We start from the raw sequence: 19,398 nt of genomic DNA on the forward strand, positions 1-19,398 counted from the left end.
GTACATCAGAGTCACCTAAAGGGCTTCTTAAAACACAGGTTTCTAGATACCAATACTCAGAAGTTTTGGGACAGGGTCTGAAAATTCACACTTGGAATAAGTTATCAAGTGATAATGTACTGCTAGTTCTGGGGCTGTGCTTTGAAATATCCCTGGCATGCTCTACATCAAGCTTCTATGTTTTGTTTAGTGATATTTAGAGCTGAGCAACAGAATTAAGGCTAAACAGTCATGCTAACTTAGTATTTAACCGAAAATAATCTAGAAAATGCCACCGTCACAGTACTGTACCAGAGTATCTGGTAATGTAAAAAATAGTTGTTACAAGCCTGAGAATAGAGACAGATCCCGCACACTTGACTGTGGGCAGTACCAGTGATTATGGGTAAGTTTTTCTCTCACTGCCTGCAGGAACTGCTGATCATGTGAGAGTTATTTACATTTCTTCATGGTGCTTATCAAAAGATAAATACTTTATTACATTAGTTAGGCTGCCTATACTTTACAATGGAGTAAATTAATAGCAACAAGATTAACAGTGATAAGACTTCAAAGCCCTCCAGTGAGCCAGCAGCAGCTGTGGACTAGGAGGAGAATCAAGAAGCCAATGCCCTCCTGGGAGCCAATGGCAGCCATACTGGCAGGGAGGAGAACCCAAAAATCAACCCCCTTCTGTGAGCCAGTCAGCATGCATGCTGGGAGACCACAAGAGCCCAGTCCCCCCTCTCCCAGAAGCAACTGGCTAATTCGGAGAAATACAGACTGAGATGATAGCTACTGAAGTAAAAAAACAACTTAATTGTTATACTGTTCGACTGATTTTGCAGGCCTAAGGCTGGTAGTCTGAGGATCTATTCAGAGGATAATAATATACAATATAGGAACTGTGGGGGATTTCCTTCTGTTTAGTTTTGAAACTCAATATTGTTCTGTTTTATTGCTTTATCTCTTTTAAAATAACTTTTAAAAACTTTTTTAAAAAAGCTGTCAATGTATACTTCAGAGCAATGGCCCTAAGTTCAATCCCACTCTCCATAAAATTGTTTAAAATCATTTTCTTGTTAAAATGATAGTATCTTAGCCGGGCGTGATGGCTCATGCCTGTAATCCCAGCATTCGGGAGGCTGAAACAGGAGGATCGTTTCAAGTTCAAGACCAGCCTGGGCTACAAAGTGAGCTCAAGGCCAGCCTGAACTGCATAGCGAGACCCCGCCTCAAAAAGACAAAACAAACAAACAAACAAAATGATAGTATCTTTAACATACTGAACTAAACAATTACTAAAATTAGTTTTACCTGTAAAAAAAAACAAAAACAAAAAACAGAAACAAAACAAAAAAACAACACTGATCAACATTCAGGTCAATAGTATTTAATCATCGGCCAAAAAGTAGTAACAGTTATTTTCATGGTATAAAAAGACACAACGGGGGTTGGGGATTTAGCTCAGAGGCATAAGCGCCTGCCTTGCAAGCAGGCAGTCATGGGTTCGATCCCTGGTACCGATAAAAAGGAAAAAGACACAAAGTACTAATATTAATAATATAGCTGAAATAAAGAGAAATCCAAAACTAAAATTAAAAAAAACTATCCTGTAGTAATTTAGTAAAGAGTAATTTCTAATATATGAAGAGTTCCTGGATAAAATGGGTAAATACAATGTGTATACACTGAAGCTTTAAGAGTGCTTAACAAGGACCAATGAAAATATCAGAATTAATTCAGTTGACTTGGCATACTGTAAAAGTAATTTATATGGTCAACCCAGAATTTAGGGTAATTAGAAAAGACAAAAAAATGTAAGTGTTGGTAGAAAATGTGTATTTTCTTTCATTAGATATGGAATTTCATCTTGTGATACAGCATTTATGTTTTAAGTCTTCTGAACCTTAGGTTGAAGAAAAAACATTAGTCCTTTGATCTAAGGGTATGATTTAATGCCTAGTTATAAGACAAATGAAGCTAGGTTTTTGTTTGATTTTTGGTGTTAAAATTTTTCTTTGTGGTACTGCTAGGGAGTGCTAAGCTCCACATCCCCCCCTCCCCTGCCCCTTTTTAAAAAATTTAACTTTGTAACAGGATCTCTCTAAATAGTCCAGGATGGCCTCAAATTTCAAATTCACTAGCTTCAGCCTTCTGAGTGGTGCCCTCATGTATCACTATGAATAGCTGGAGCTTGTTTTTATTGGTGTCATCTTCTTAATAGCATTTAGGATGTTAGTAACGAAAAATGCTTCTTCAGGATTATAAAGAAAGATGGGCCACCATTGCTATTTGCACTAATCAAGACAATCTTTCAACTATGAGTAAATATAAAAATGGTTGAGTTTTTAAGAGCATTACAAGTCTTTTAGTTATCTGTGATACTGAAAGAGATTTTGAATTACAGCAGTAGAAGCACTCAATAATATATACATGCTATGAATGAAAGCTCCAGAAAAACAAAGAAAGGATGGCAATTTCTTTTGTTAGCTAACTATGTGTTATATCATTAGAATTCTATTTCTGGCAAGTCAATCAAGTTATAGTCTAGAAATGCAGCAGCAGATATATATTTCCCTGGCTGATTAAAGAATTCTCACTATAATGTGGTAATTCTGAATTCTTCTGCTCTTCAAAGTATCATTTACACTCTATCTCAAATAGGATTTTGATTGTCTACAAAATAAACAACCTTTTTTGTTTCTTAATTTTAAAATTTTATTTAGAAGAATAAACTTGGGGAAAATTCTAGTTAAATATTATATCTGAAGACTACATGGAAGACAAATATTTCATTGGATATATATATTGTTTTGATAATGCTTTCCTCACTGAATGTTAGTAACAAGTTACCAAAAAAAAAAAAGTTGATAATGATGCTGACCAAAATAATAGGTAATTAATAAATCCTTTTAAGCATCATTTACTCAAGAAACAGCCTATTATCAATAACTTAATCCTTAAAGTAAATAAACCTGGTATTAAAATGCAAAATGTTTAACAATATTTGTCACAGGTGCTACAATCAATAGATATTGCTATCGCAAAAACATGCCATATTGAATAATTTCATGTTAAGTGTCCCCCTGTTTTCTACCCATTATGAACTATGAACTGCTACTTCTACAAACTGTGAGCCAAAACTTTTCTCCTTCAGCTTTGGTACTAGGTATTTTGTCTCAGCAACAAGGGAAGTAACTAAGAAAAACACTGAATTTTCAAAGTGGAAAAGTCCATTAATGCATTACATGACATGAAAACATGATCAGGACCAACTGTCTTAAATACAATTAACTGAATTTCTGTGGGACAGCAGACAGAAACATTTAATCACCCCATGGTATAAAAGCATATCTGCTTCAAACTCAGTAGATACTTGCAAATTAAGGAGGTTACCTGACTACTTGTTTCACTTATTGCTTCTAGAAGTTTTTCAACTGCTGCTTGTAGTCGAGAGCTAATGTTCAGCATAAGCTCTTCATTTTCAGGGTCTATCTCAGTTTCCACAAAACCACTCCTTACAAGTCGCTGTGACAGGTCTGTTTCTTCCTCAGGTACCTTTGACCACACGCTACTGTCATTCCTTGGCATGTCACTTCCAGGATAAGAGGGTATGGATTCATCTGTAACTGGAATAACAGCTATGTTAAAGGCATCACTCAGTTTTAACTAATGATTATAATACTGTAAAGTACAAAATCAACCCTAATTAAAATTTGTAAGTATTAATATTATACGGTTTTTTAATAACAGCATTGCAACAAAACAAGTAAAATATGTACATATACAATGTAATACTACTGAGTAACTAAATAAGAAGGAATGAGAGGGATAATGCTATGCTAGTAAGACTATAAAAAATAGTATTTGGGTATTTGGTATTTTTTTTATGAAATTTTTTGAGGGTGCTGGGGATCAAAAGCAGGCTACCAACTAAGCTGTACTCCCTGCCTGAGAGAAACTTTTTTCCTTGTTTTTTAAAGACAGAGTCTCATTAATATAGTCTAGGGATGGCCTTGAAGTCACCATGTAGTTCAGGCTAGCTTCAAACTCACAGCTATCCTCCTGCCTCAGCCTCCCAAACACAGGGAGAACAGGTCTGATAAAAACTTTTAAGACAACTTTTAATAGACACTTAACATGTCCACCATGTAGTTTGTTAAGTAATGGGACATACAGGTGACAAGACCTGGTTCCTATCCTCAAGGACTTCACAGTGTAATAAGAACACAAATACATAAATAGGTATACAGAAACAGATCCTATGATATGTTCCAGGTACAGAGAAAGAAACAGAGTAAGGGCTTGTATTTGTCTGGAGCAGACCTTTTGACTCTTGAGCTCTCCTGTGGGCAGCATCACTTGCTTGGGATACACAGTAAAAAGGAAAAGATAAATCTACAGCTTACTATTTTGGTAAGAGGTACACTGGCATGGGGTTAGACTAACAAACAGTTCTTTTTTTTTTTTCCTTTTTCTTTTTTATCGGTACCAGGGATCGAACTCACGACTGCCTGCTTGCAAGGCAGGTGCTTATGCCGCTGAGCTAAATCCCCAGCCCCCTAACAAACAGTTCTAATTTAATTACTGACACTGTATCATTATCAACACTATATAATTCCTACACAGGAAAACTGAATTTATATGGGCAGAAGGTTAGCTTTGCAAGTGCCTTCTCTAAACTAAAGTAAAAAGATAGGCTATTCATCTCTGCCCTGTAATGCAGTCATCATCAATGGCAGCATGCCACAACTCAACCAGAAAATTTCCCAAAGATGAATTATCTATTGTTTTATTACATTAGTACATACTAGTTATTGGTAAATATACACAGTTAACAAAGCAGAGGAAGTTTTAATGTCCAAGGTACTTAAATTAAATATTCAGTTTGATACTTCCACTCACAGTAAGAGCAATTAGGACTCATCTTGGCAAAGAAGCTGGTGCACAGAGTTCTTGCAACCTCATATAATAATGATGTCAGATGCATCTTCAGATAAAAGATTTGAATTCTAAATCTAACAAAGTAAATAAAAGATCTATACTCTAAAAATTACTGTACTCTGAAAAACGAGGCACAAGAGAATATCATAAAATGGAAAAATACCCCTTGCTCAAGTTTCATTAAAAAAAAGTGAAAATGATATACTCCCAAAATTCATATACAGATTTAAAGAAATCTTGATCAAAATACCATTAGCATACCTCAGACAACTAGAAAAAACATTCCTAAAATTCATTTGGAAACAGAAGAGACCTAGAATAGCAAAAGCAATTCTGGGCAACAAAGGCAAGGGAGGGGGCATCACAATCCCTAATTTGAAACTGTATTACAAAGCTACTACGATAAAAATCAGAATTGTACGAACAAAAAACTAAACCAAAACAATAAAAAACCAGACCTGAGAATCAATGGAACAGATTAGGAGATGCAGACACAACCCTAAACACACTCACTGGAAGAAAGATAACCTCTGTAATAAATGGTGCTGGAAAAACTGGTTTTCCACATGCTTAAAGACTAGAACTAGATCTATGTCTATCACCATGCACTAAACTAAAATCAAAATGGATCAAAGATCTAAACATTAAAACAAACATTAAATCTACCAGAAGACAAAGTAGGTAGAAATCTTGAAGGCACAAGTGTAGGCAGACAGTTCATAAATAAAACCCAGATCACATAGGAAATACTTCAAAGAACAACTGAGATCTCATCAGAATACATAAAGAACTGGAAAAAAAAAAAAAAGACCCAAGTTCAAAGACCCAATCCAAAAATGGGCATCTGAGATAAATACACACTTCACAGATGAAGAAATACAAATAGCAAATATATGAAAAACTGTTTGACGTCATTGGCTATTCGAGAATGCATATTAAAACAACACTGAGATTCTATCTCACTCCAGAAAGAACAGCTATCATTGAGAAATCAACCAACAACAAATGCTGGAGGAACTATGGAGAAAAAGGAAAGTAGACTAGTGCAACCACTGTGGAAATCAGTGCAGACATTCTTCAAAAAACTAGGATTAGAGGTCCCATTTGATCTAGCTATTCCCCTTCTGGGTATCTTCTGGAAGAATCAAAGACACACCACAGAGCACCCATGTTTATAGCAGTACAATTTGTAATAGCTATATCTTAGAAACAACCCAAATGCACATCAACTGAGGGATGGATAAAAAAGATGTGGTCTTTTATACAATACAGTGCTACCCAGCTACAAAGAAGGATAAACTTGAGGCACTTATAGGTAAATGGATGCAACTTGAAACTGCACTTAGAAGTGAAATAAGTCAGACTCATAAATGTAAATAACATACTGTCTCCCTGGTATGAGAAATTGAAAGTTAATAAGGTCCAAAATGTACAACAGATGTTGTTATATGGGAAGAAATTATTTAAAAGGAGAAAGAAACTAGTTTGGAGGAAAGGAGAAAAGAAGGAAGGGAAAAGGAAAAAAATGCAAGTTAGTTATACTACTAGTGTCTCTTAGTTCACTAAAAGGAAAGGTTTTTTATGCCCATATGTTGCACTCTGAGTAATTAAAGATAGTAATACTAAATGTATTAACTATCATTATTCTCCTATTATTTTGTTATGAAATTTTTAGTTTTTTTCAATAAAATTTAAAAGAATTCAGACAATTCAATATTTACTAAACACTTCTTTAAGTTATGAGCTGAAGAGTCAAAAACTGCTTGGAATATGATTTTTAATGTCTATCATTACATACAAATTTATTTAATTCTAATTCTTAGTCTAACAGTTAATACAATTTTTGTTTTGTATTCATATTATTCACATAAAAAGCAAACTACACAAGTATTTACTGTATTATTTCATGTGCTCAATCCTAAATGCCTTGACAATTGAGACTAAAATATTATAAATACTTCAACGTAATTTTGCAACTATTACAAAGTACGGTATAATATATAGTATAAGTTTGGTAAATCAAATTACTATAGTCTAGAAAATATTTTGAAGAAGTAATGGAAGCAAGAAATACTAATAGTTTTTAGTTGCAGCTTAAACTAACAAAGCCTATGTCACATAGCATCTTTAAGGAATTAATGCACTTGAGTGACCTTTTTTTTCTCGTGCTCCAGAGATTGAGGCAAAGAAAAAAGAATGCTATGCTGGAGACTCTAGACTGTACAGAGCAGATATACATGGAAAAGGGGGATAAAGTAGAAGCTTAAAGAACGTAACTAGAAAGTAGGCTGAAGCCAACTGGTGAAGAGGCTGAGATTTTACAGAAACTTTGGGGTTTTGCTATGAACAATGCAAAGAGTAATACATTATTTTTACCAAGAAGATAATGTCAGATCTAAAATCAGGAGGCAAACTATAACAATGCAGAGGAAAGCTGAAAAAGACTGATTACAAAGCTATTTCAATAACGTCAGATTGGACGTGATGAGGACATGAAATAAAGTCCTTTGGTTAGAAGTGGGTTGGCAAGATACAGGAGCTGAAAGAATGAGTGTATATAAAATAGGGCAGGAAATAAAAGATGATTTCAGGTTTCAGTTTAAATACTTCTTCAATGACAAGATTAACTAAGAGAAATACTACAAAAATCAGAAGAAAGTATATATGGTAGGCATGAAAAATGACTAGTCCAAAAATGACTAGTCTGGATATGTGCAGATGTGTAAACTGTTGAAAACCTGAGTCAACAGACTTAGGAGTCATTTGTAGAAAGATGAGAGAAAAACAATATAGAAAGGACACATTTGCTTTAGAAATAATACTTAGAGAATAAAAACAAAGTTGAAACACCTGTAAATCGTAAGTAAAAAAAGAGGCTATATTGAAAAGACTAGAAATAGGAGAGAGATACTCCAACAGCTATGAAAGGATTTCAAAAGTAAAGACTTCAATGCCATCGTGTGCCTAGACAGACAGTCAAGTATTGAGAAGATACTCTGGTTCTTAGGATTCAGAGGTCAGTGCACTCTGAGAGAATCTTAAAAACAGAAAATGCAGCTACTGAATATGAGTTAGTCCAGTTTCTTATTAAATGTGCCAAATTTGGAGTGACCATTCCATTGCCTAATTAACACCATACAGGTATAAAGGAAATTTTCTTTCATCACAACCTGGGGAGTTCATTTTTATGAACTAATCCAACATTTGCCTGTTGAAGTGATTTTACATTGGCTCAAAAATTTCCTGTCAGTTTCATAAGCCAGTTTACTCTTACAAATAAGAAAATATCAGCAAATAAGTTATTTGTTTTTTGACTGTTAACAATCTAAACAAGTTCAAACTCGAAGGCAGAAAACAGATTACAAGTCTCACAATAAAAGTCATACATAAAAATCTGAAAAGCAAAGTCATTTTGTAAGCAGATAGATTACATTTTTATTACATTAAGATATTAAAAAGAAATATTCAAAAGTATATTTTAGCTTTCATGATAGTATTTTCACTAAAAATAAGAAGTGGAAAAAATGAAGGATTGCCAAAAAAATTCTTACACATGCAGCACATTTTTAATATTTTTTGTTTTACATTTTCAATATTTTAAAGCCACCACTTTCATTTTAAAAACTGAATGTTTTACATCATAAATTCTACTAATAAAATATAGTCTCAAAATGGAAAATGGGTCTGACATATGCTTTTCTATAATATATGGGTTATCATAATTTTATTAGTAAGATCAAGATACCATCACTAAAAATAAACCATGAAGATTGAGTTAAACAGAAGGTACACAGTTGTAACCAATGATACTGATACCAGCAAAATTATCTCTCCTGTAATATTCTAAACACTGTAGTTTTTTTTTTTTTTTTTTTTTTTTTTTTTTTTTTTCCTCTTTTTGAGACATGATCTCTCTATGCAATTCAGGCTGGCCTTGAGCTCACTTTGTAGCCGAGGCTGGTCACAAACTTGCAAGGATTCTCTTGCCTCAGCATTCTGAGTGCTGGAATTACCGTGGATTTTTTTAAATTGTTATCATAATACTGTTCTTTCTTAATCCATCAACAGTCAAATAACTCTTAAAGAACTTGATACAAACGTATGTACACATACACACAAAACATATAATTTCTAGACAATAACTGTTTACAAAAGTGAACTGTAAAATTCCTTACAACTGAAAAACCAACGTTGGTGTTTTTAAATGTGTAGTGCTATACTGGACAATTTAGATATAACTATAAGGAAAGTAGGTGAGTGGATGAAATGTCCTGTTAGGTCTGCTTTTCAAAGAAAATGTACATAAACATGATCCTCCAGATTTGAGAAAAACTACCAATTTATTCTTTTTTATGACTGAGCACACTGCTCTACAAGTGAGTGTGCTGCTTTTTTCGCAGCATTTCAACAATCATTCTGAGATAAATCCATGAGAACTGCTAACAAAAAAAGCACGAAATGTTTTTTAAATCTACAGAACATTCCTTTGTATTAGGAGTCAATATGGTCTTGAATATAACAGTAGAATATTAAAATTCCTCCCTTGATGATTAAGTGAAATCAGTTAACTTTTTATAAAAGTGTACTTTGGTAAAAACATTTACAAGTTTTAAATGTCTTAAAATATTCTCTTCTATAAATCAAGTTCCATAAACAGAAATAATAACAGCTCTTTAGACCCTAACCAAGAGTGAAGTTAATGTGAAAATACTTTTACCAAGTGTGAAAAGAGTGAATTTGAAAGGAAGGTTTAAAATTCAGTATTATTTTGCACCTTATGTTACTAAAAAACAGCTTTTAAAAGTATCTTTGAACTTGAGTAAGCTGTTTCTAGATCAACTTTATTTTAAATTCCAAATCAAACATTTTTTTGTACCTAGAAACACAGTTCTGGCCAAGCTGCAATTAGGCAATCCTTCAATAATTGGAAGTTTTTTCCCATTTCTTCACACTAAGCTTAACAAACAAAAGGTTGCAAATATTATACAAACATTTCCAAATATCTGTCTCTTCCTGGAGAGAAGGGTTTGGGTAAGCAATAGGTGGGAAAAATAGGTTTGACTTCCTACTTCAAGAATTAAGGCCCCATCTTTTTGCACTTGCAAAATTTTCTAATCGATATCTTAAGTTTTTTCCTCCAATAAGGAATAACAAGTTAAAAAAGGAAGAGATATTGGAAGTCAGAAAAAAAGACCCTGAAGACCCTGGCCCACTCAGCTACAGAAAGACAGGATCAGGAAGATGCTTACATTGTATCAGGACCCAATATCTAGAACCTCACATATTGTCCTATTTCAAACCACTTTTCCAAAAGGAAGAAAAGGATCTAGCAGAAGACAGTCCAAAATAAAAGAGCAAGATGTGGGTTTCTTAAAAGGGCCTTTTTCTGCTGCTGGATTTCTAAGAGCTCTTTATTTTATATGGTGGTCATAGAAGTCCTGAGTAAGGATGCAGATTATTCCATTTGTAAGTGGAGAAGTGAAATGTCTTTCTGGGTTATGTAAGAACAGCATGACCTATGGGACATGGGTGTGTATGAAGACAACCCTATGGCACAGACTTTCAATTGCTATACGATGAATGTGTTTTGAAGAGTGGCTTTAATGTATTTGTGTTTAGAAGTACATTTGCTAGAAAATACATACTTCACTATTGTCTCATCCATATTTTCCACACATAGAAAAGTGCCTTAACTCTGCAGTATTTGTTGAAGAAGACTACTTAAATATCATATGAAACTAGTACCTCTTGTGTGTTCCTCTTGGACGCAGGACTTTACTACTGATGCCTCTGCTTCTGACCTCCAAACCAGGTTGCTACATGACTGGCCTTTACATGATCTATCTAGAATCCCAAGGACATGGCGACCAATTGTTTCTTCAGCAGCTGCTGTTGTTTTAACAACTTCTAAAAGGATCTTTAAGAGTCTGTTATTAGCTTTCTGGAGTGCATACCTGTACAGACAAGAATCGTTAAAATGTAAAAGTATATATTTCATTAATATTGCATTAAAAATGCAATAGAAAATGCTGTATGTCCCTGGAAAAATATATATTATTATAATACTATGCAACAGCACTTTCAGTGAAGTACTTCTTGTTTCTGATTTATTGTGAAATTATATTATAAAATGAATTGTTTTCTAAAAATTTTAACCAGATTAATTATAACATTTTAAAAATGTTTTATGGACCTTTTAAAAATGTTTCACTAATACTAAAAAATGTTTTGCTGTCCTGAAATAAATCAAACAATTGAACTTTCAAATTAGTAACTTAATCAGAAAAAATTTTAATGAGGTAAAACTTAAGTTTAGAAAAGATAATACCCAAACACAGTAAATTATTGAGCTTGTAACACTATTTACAGTTATTCACACACATATTTACATTTCATCTTTTTATGTGCCAAATAACATTTTAAAATGTAATTGGAAATAAAATTTCAAAGTATCACTAGGAAAAAAAGTGGTACTATATTAACAAGGGTAAATAATGGTTAGATTACGAACAGCAACAGAGATCTATTTTTAAAAAGCTCTACAGTGAAATTGCAACCTGCCAACACCATGGGGACTACTACAGGCCATTTTTATTATATCTGCTTTAAACAAAAACACCTCTAGTTACACATGTAACACTCTTGAGCTAGAAGAAAAAAACCTATTTTCACCTAAATAGAAATAATAGTGTCTCTTTTTTAAAAAGATAAATAATATATATATATTTTAAATTAAAATACTGTTAACTATCCTTTAAAATACATCAGCACTTAGAGATAACCATATGTATATTAAAATGTCTATATTTCTAGAGATTTCCCCATCCAAACAAGTATAAAACATATACACCTTAAAAACAAAAATGCGACCACTCTAGAAAGTGTTTCTGTAAAGTTATTTTTTTTAGCTTAACAAGAATATTTTACCACATCAAGAAATTCACTTCCATAAATAGTAATTCAAAAGATTATCTGACTAATTCCCTTAACTTAACAATTTACTCATTCTAACAGCTTACTTCAATGGAAGTACTACAGTAGCAAACTTTATACTTAAATGCATGTAGATACAATAAAGAGATTTTCATAGAAGAGGTCTCTAGGCTTAAGAGCTTTTGTTCTCAAAATCACTTCACATTGTAGGGGCTACTATAAGTAGGTTAAAGGATATCTGTTTCACAGGCACATGGAACACCTATTTTAAGACAATGTAATAAAAGGAGCTTTAGTGTTTGTCAAGTGAAAGAGACAGTTCTATTTTTGTGCCTAGATCAAGTTCTCTGTTTATATAAGCAAGTATAATCAGAACAAAACTTGTAGTAATTTAGTAAGAAGTAAAAGGTTTTATATCTTTAGCTCCTACTACTAAGATTTTTAACTAAGTCTCAAATCCCAGGAGGGTAACATGAAAATATTTCTATTTAAATTATTAAAATGAATATAATGACAAAAAAGAAAAATGAACATTCATTTTATCAGCATTGACTATGAAATTCCTATAAGCACTATAATTTGTAAAATATATAAATTAGTGATAAATAATATAAAATAAACACAATGTTTATTTTATATTGGCATGGTAACTCTAATTTTCATACACTGTCTTTCTTGTTTGAGTTCCATACTGACTGCGTTCCATACTGATGATCCAATGGGGAAGCCAAAATCTTAGGGGCCAAATTCCTCCATGCAAGCTGAGGAAGGAGGTTAGGAGGACACATAAGGGTTGACAGTACAGAAATTGGAAAAGGAGGAAATTAAGTTAGTAGGTATTAGTTTTAGTTTAAAATTAAAGAAATTATTTTTATTTGAACAATATAAAATTTAAAACATTATGCTTAAAGATTTTAATATTAATGGGAGATAGCCACTTTTATAGTATTTACATTTTTATATTAACCTTTAAAAAAATCTATGAAAGGAAAAGTTTTGTTAACAGTGGATGATTTATTTTTCCCTAAAACTGGAAGATGGATTAAAAATTCTCTGTATTTTACTGAAAATACATGAAAAAGCTACATGTAAATAGAAATATTTCCTCAAAAATAAGGATAAACTACGGAATAGCTTACTCTGAATGTTAGGGTTAGGGTTAGGGTTAGGGATGGAGAAGAAATCAAGCTTGTAAATAGAACTTGCTTTTAAGATACAAAATGACACTGAACATAAGTAATGAAGAAAAATCTGATAACTGAATAATACCTAAACATCAAGACTGAAGAGATAGCTGTCTAATAAAAAATTACATACAAATAGCTTTTAAAGAATTTGTCTACTGAAGGATCAAAAGCTGACATTCCTTTACATGTATGGATATGTTTCATACAAATAGAACAATGATATTTTAAGACAGGGTAAATATGTACAAGATAAAAATAAGGACAGATAGTTTATTACTTTGCAACAGTTTTAATTGCACTAAAAAAGTGCATATTTTACATACCTCTCATTGGAAAGAATATCAGGAGGCACATCTTCAGGTTTTCTGTCCAGTTCCTTTACTTTAAACATCTGTTCCTCAACTTCCACTTGGTTTTCATTTCCATTCTGTTTCAGTTTGTGAAAAGGCAGAGAGCAGAAAACAGAAAGGAAACCTGTCATTTTGGAAAGAGTGGGTCATTCTGCATAAGGGTATGAGGTGAAACAGAACCTCTGTGCAATAGTGCATACTGCTTGAAATAATATTTAATTGTATTTTTAAAAGATTAACAATATCAAAATGAGATAAAATATTCCAGTGCACAGATGGAACGTTTTAATGGGTTCAACTACATGTTACATAGTGAGACAAGGATACTTCTTTGTAAAACAACAGGTGCTACTGTAACGATGCCAGAGTGAAATTACCTTAAATAGATATTTTGACTCTACCTACCTTACATGTAAGCAGCCACAAATATGTTAAGCTCAGCTATAAAAATACATGTTATACCACCAACAAAGTCAAACAAATCCTACTGCATTGCTGCTCCATTGCTCCTAAGTGGGCCAAAGTCCATACTACCTGTGTTTGCGTACTGCTGTTGCGCAGCTCACAACACAGCTTCTCTCTTCCAGCTAGAGACAGCTGCTTTAGTGCTTCCAGCTCCTCTAAAAGCAACCTCTCTCTCTCTGAAACCAGGTTTTCATTATCTATTGAGGATCTCTAAATAAGAAAAAAGGTCATGAAAGAATATTGTTTGCAATAGAGGGAAAGAGCAGAAACATTAAGCAGATTTCTTTTAACCCCTTGATCTAATTATCTATGATTCATATTCTATTTTAGAGGGGTTAAAAGGCATATACAAAGTTCAATGCAAAATTTGAAACCTAAAAAACTTTTTTTGAGTTTCTGTTTATTGAGATAGGGTCTTCTATGTAGTTCAGGCTGACCTTGAACTCACTATGTAGCCCAAGCTGGCCTTGAACTTGTGACAATTCTGCATCAGTCTCTGAGTACTGGAATTACAGTTGTGTACCAATCCGATAGCTTAAGAAAAAAAATTTAAGCTTAAATATTCAGGAATTTGTGTAGTTCAATTGATACTTTTATATGTCAATTTTGCATTGAAAATTCAGAAGTCTGAATTCATGAAAAACACTGAAGAAAAGCAAAAATGATTTTTCCAAATGCTATACTTTAATTTTAAATCTCAATTTTATTTTATACTTAAAAGAATATATATTAAGAGTTTTGTATTTCTTAACATTTTAGTTTTCAAAATTAAATTCAATAGGTTTTCTTAAGATACTTTACATATTTGCTTTTCTACAATGACTTGTTAAGTATATTTTTTATAGCAATTGACAAGAATCCAGGTCCCAAGTACCACAGAATATAATTAAATTTAGTCAAGAAATAAGAATGTTATATAAAATTTGCATTTCTCAAATCAACAAGAGTTTTCCTAGAAAAAGTTCCAGAAACATACTACTTCAGATTTCCATTCATGATTAAAAAGGTGGATTAAAGATAGATAAAGGTAAACCACGGAGATGCTAACTGATGGACTCACAGAACAATAAATGAAAATAGGAAAACTGGATGACAGCAAGCAGCTCAGCACAGTGTATTTCCAAAACTGTTGGAGTATTTTCGGCATGTATGCTCAATAGAATGATTAATGATTAAAAACTAACCATGGAGCCACTTTTCCAGAGCCTGAAACACAATGCACATTGTACCTGATGCAATCTAAAGCCAGTGTGCTAGTGGAGTATACTCTTGATGTTAAATATTTGTAGTATATTAAGATCTTGACAAATTAATTCTGCCTTTTAGAAAAGCTACACAAAGAATACTATTATTTTAATTGCAGAGAAAAGGGACTGTAAATCCCATACCTGCGCTAACTGTCTATTAAGTCTCTTAATCTCTTCTTGAAGCTGCTCCTGGTCTTCTCGCTGTCTCTCCATTTGGCGCATGTGTGCCTGCCTCAACAGTTCTGTTGCCTGCTGATGCTCTTCATATTGTCGCACAAGTTCCTGCCTCATATCTTCCAACTGTTCTTCGTGTAACATCAGCTGTCTGGAAGCATCCATGCTCGATACCAACATCTCATCATGGATCTTAAAATAGTTAAAAAAGATTCACACAGTTTAACACATTTTATAGAAATCTGTTTGCATTGATAACTATGAAAACAAATCTAACTCAATAAAGCAGCTTAACTCTTGAAAGGTATTTTTATTAGTGCATATAGATTATAGAGCAATGAGGTCTGTTGTTGCATTTTCACAGATGTATCTGATATACCTTGAGCATACTTTTCCCATTACTTTCCTCTCTACCATTCACTCTCTGGTTCCTGATCCCCTTTCTCTTATCTAATAGTTCCCAAACAGCATGAACTCAGTTTATCACCATTATGCTATTTTCCAAAAGAATGAAAGCAGCTATTATTAGTTTAGTTTAAATTTACTTTTGAAGAAGAAAAATAAAGATGTTCTAGACTCCTATTTTTTTTCTCTCTCTCTTCCTCTCCCTTTTTTGGTGGTGGTATTAGGAACTGAACTCGGGCTTGCACATTAGGCAAGCATTGTACCACTGAGCTATTTCCCTACCCTTCTTAATTTGATTTTGAGTCAGGGTCTTGCTAAGTTGCTTAGGGTGTCTTGAACTTGTGATTCACAGCTTGAGTGGGTATGATTACAGACTTGCATCATCACACCTAGCTTCCTCCTCTTTTTTTATCAGTACCAGGGATCGAACTCACGACTGCCTGCTTGCAAGGCAGGTGCTTATGCCGCTGAGTTAAATTCTCAGACCCATAGCTTCCTCCTCTTATTGAAGCTCTAGCCTCATTATCCTCGACATTTTATGATGGAAAAAAATATGAATATTCATATCTTAAAATTAAATTTAAGCAACATAAGAAATTTTACCTATTTAATTTATATTATGCAGTGGTTACCACAGTATTATAGAGATGTCTTTGTTAAGAAAAATTTCAGTAAGTTTTTAATGGGAAACAAAAGCTTTATTATATGTTGGTTTCTCAAAAGAAGAGAATGGGTCTTATGAGTACTTCAACTCCTGAAAGTTTAACAGTTTAACAGTTGCTGTTTAATTGTTTAACAGTTACTGGTAAATTAAAGGTTTTCACGAATCTCTTTAATATAAATTTTATATTCCATAGAGAGCTGATAATTTTATTGGAATACATCTCTGAATAAGACATGCCTCTGAACATTGATAACAAATCTGCATTCAGATCACTTAAAAAGACTTACTATTTTCTGTTAGTTAAGAAACAGTTGAGGTAACATTAGTGTAATGATCTTACACTAATGAATAAATAAAAGGGGATTAATGTGCCAGGCATGATGGCACACATTTAAATTTCTGCTACTTGGAAGATGGAGGCAGGAGAACTGCAAGTTCAGTGCCAGCTTGGGCAACTCAGAGGCTTTGTCTCAAAATTTAGAACAAATATAGGGGCAGGGGAGCTGAGGTTGCAGCTTAGTGTTAGATTGCTGTCTCGTATGTGCAGGCCCTGGGTTCAATTTCCAGTACAACATCTAGAGGAAAATAGAGAGAGGGAGGAAAAGAAGAGTGGGGATGAGATAATATTAGTATAGACACACAGAAATGCTTTAGATTGTCTTCTAAGGAGGCTGGCATTTCCTTATATGCTCTTATATTTACTGAGCAGATCTTTTCATCACAGATATTGTCAAATTATATACAAGTGCTCTTGATTTAGTTGAAATAAAATTAGTGCAGGTGTAAGTTAAAATGCTATTCTAATTTGTTCAATATCTCTAAACAATCACTATATTATAAATCAGATTTATTTTATTTTTTACTAATATTTTATCATTTAACTATACACTTTTCAATTAATAAAACCACAATAATAATGTGAATCATAATCAAAATCAGACTTGATATTTTCATGCTCCAGTAAGCACTATTGCTTACTTTTTAATCTTTTTTTTTTTTTTTTTAATACCAGGGATCAAACACAACCTAGCACTTGCCAGGGAGGCGCTTATGCCACTGAGCTAAATCCCCGTCCCCTCCCAAATAATAATAATAAATCCCAAGCCCTTTCTTTTTAAATCTTTACTTACAGATTCTTTGACAATAAATGATTCATCATTAGAAAATAACTCTTCTGAAATAGTCAGTCCATGGTCCTTTAGTTCTAGAACATCATCAAAATCACCATTGCTTGATAACACAACTTCCTGTCCATCTTCTAACTCTTTACTGAGTGGTTTATATTCTTTTTTAAATTTCATTTCCATTTCCTCAAAAGTCTGAAGACTAACTTGCCCCTGCGATGATTTTACTTCACCAATATGCTCTTCTTCTTGCTGACAGAGAATGTGTGCTTGTTTTAATGATGTTGTGTTTTCTTTTCCCCTAGATAACCTAGATAGTTCAGTCTGTTGAGCAAATGCTACACTCATTGATACAATAACCTAAAAAAAGAACAAAAAAATTGATTTATAAATACCAGTAGAAAATTTAAAAGTTATTACTCAAAACTGTACATGTTAGAAAAAAGCCTGATTTATGGTTTAAACAAAAAGAAATCATATAAAATGATTCAGTGTCTCTATTTTTCAATGAATTTAATGTCAAAGTATTTATTTTACTGCCTGCCTCTTGAAATAAAAAATGTTCCATATAAAAACCGGAAAACAAACCTTTATATGTTTTTCTTCCCATTTACTATAAGCATTTCAGCAAACTTACCTAAACCTCCTTCCTTTTCTGTACGTATGGATACGAGATACTGATATACATTTTCCTAACAAAAAGTGACTATTTTAAAAATGTAATTGGTTTTTATAGTTTTTCTGTATTTAAACAGTTTTGAGCCAAGAAACAGATTTCTATATACTTTTCAAAGAGTTCAAAGATTCACATTACACAAATGCATTATCAATTTATTCAATTAATTCTCTATTGTTGGGTGTTTAGATTTATTTCATTCTTTTACTATTTTGAACACCACTGTGAAATCTGTAGTTTTATCATTGTACATATCCTTTCTTTTTTTCCTCACAATAAATTCACTGAAATGGGGCACTTAGTTTGTAAGACTAATAAGTATAATACACATTTCAATCTAATCTGCTTTCCAAACACTGCAATTATGATCATGAATTTGTTTACTTCACTCCCTCCTAACACAGGTGCTTCGAAATTTTGACAGCTTTGCTCTGATGAGCCCCTCAGACTTTGAGAACCTAATGTAGCAATGACTTTATCCAAAGTACTACTTTCACAGATAATTTGTAAATGGTAAAGGCTAGCTGTCAAAAGCCAATAAAGCATGCTTGAGATTAGAAATCTTTGTCTACTGACTTTTAGCCTTCTCAAACTAATTCTCTTGTTAGTTCTAATCACATAACTAAACCTTGCTTTAATTTCCTGAATGAACCTGACTTATCAATCTGAGGTTATAATCCTGTTAGCCTACTTCTTCCCAGATGCTATATCCTCCAGCTGGCAAGTGATATCCTGCTTCAATAAAAATGAGAAAAAACAAAACAAAATACAAGGTAGTTATACTACTAGTGTCTCTTAGTTTATTGAAAAGAAAGGTTTGTCTTAACGTCACTTGGAGAACATTTTATGGCCATATCTTGTACTCTAACTACTTTAAAGATAACAATATTCAATGTATTAACTATTATTATTCTATTATTTTGTTATGAAATTTTTACTGTTTTCCATAAAATAAAACTGAGAAGTAATCAGTGATTAAGACCATTATTTTATTTAATCTTCAATATAAACTACAAGTTAGGTATTATTATTATGCCAATTTAATAGAGAAGGAAACTAAGGAAGACAGAGATTAAGTAATTTGACTCCAACTACAAAACAAACTATGGAAGATGGACCTCATCGTCCTGCAGTTTTCTAAAATTCACTTTCTAAAATAAAATACTGCACTATTAACCCACATTTGAATGGGTGTGCTTAGAAGTGTAAAGGTCAACTGCCAAGAGTATTTGTAGTATTAAGGCAAA

The 19,398-nt window shown here is 32.9% G+C and overlaps 1 protein-coding gene across 8 annotated transcripts in view; it reads right to left on the minus strand.

Moving 5' to 3' along the window:
- The window catches only part of Akap9 (A-kinase anchoring protein 9), a 163,484-nt gene that overhangs the window by 72,964 nt on the left and 71,122 nt on the right, over positions 1-19,398 (minus strand). For 3 of the 8 annotated variants that reach the window (XM_063242911.1, XM_063242902.1, XM_063242909.1), the window contains 7 exons: positions 17,482-17,835; positions 15,250-15,474; positions 13,931-14,071; positions 13,370-13,473; positions 12,525-12,620; positions 10,672-10,880; positions 3,379-3,611 (listed from right to left, as the gene is read on the minus strand). In XM_063242911.1, the coding sequence (XP_063098981.1) occupies positions 3,379-3,611; positions 10,672-10,880; positions 12,525-12,620; positions 13,370-13,473; positions 13,931-14,071; positions 15,250-15,474; positions 17,482-17,835 (1,362 nt within the window). The remainder of the gene's footprint in view (positions 1-3,378; positions 3,612-10,671; positions 10,881-12,524; positions 12,621-13,369; positions 13,474-13,930; positions 14,072-15,249; positions 15,475-17,481; positions 17,836-19,398) is intronic. The other 5 variants (XM_063242936.1, XM_063242915.1, XM_063242918.1 and 2 more) reach the window with 3 other exon arrangements.

This window comes from Cavia porcellus, unplaced genomic scaffold (assembly GCF_034190915.1).
Source record: "Cavia porcellus strain 051 isolate PalLab524CR breed Dunkin Hartley unplaced genomic scaffold, mCavPor4.1 scaffold_2, whole genome shotgun sequence".
Lineage (NCBI taxonomy): Eukaryota > Metazoa > Chordata > Mammalia > Rodentia > Caviidae > Cavia > Cavia porcellus.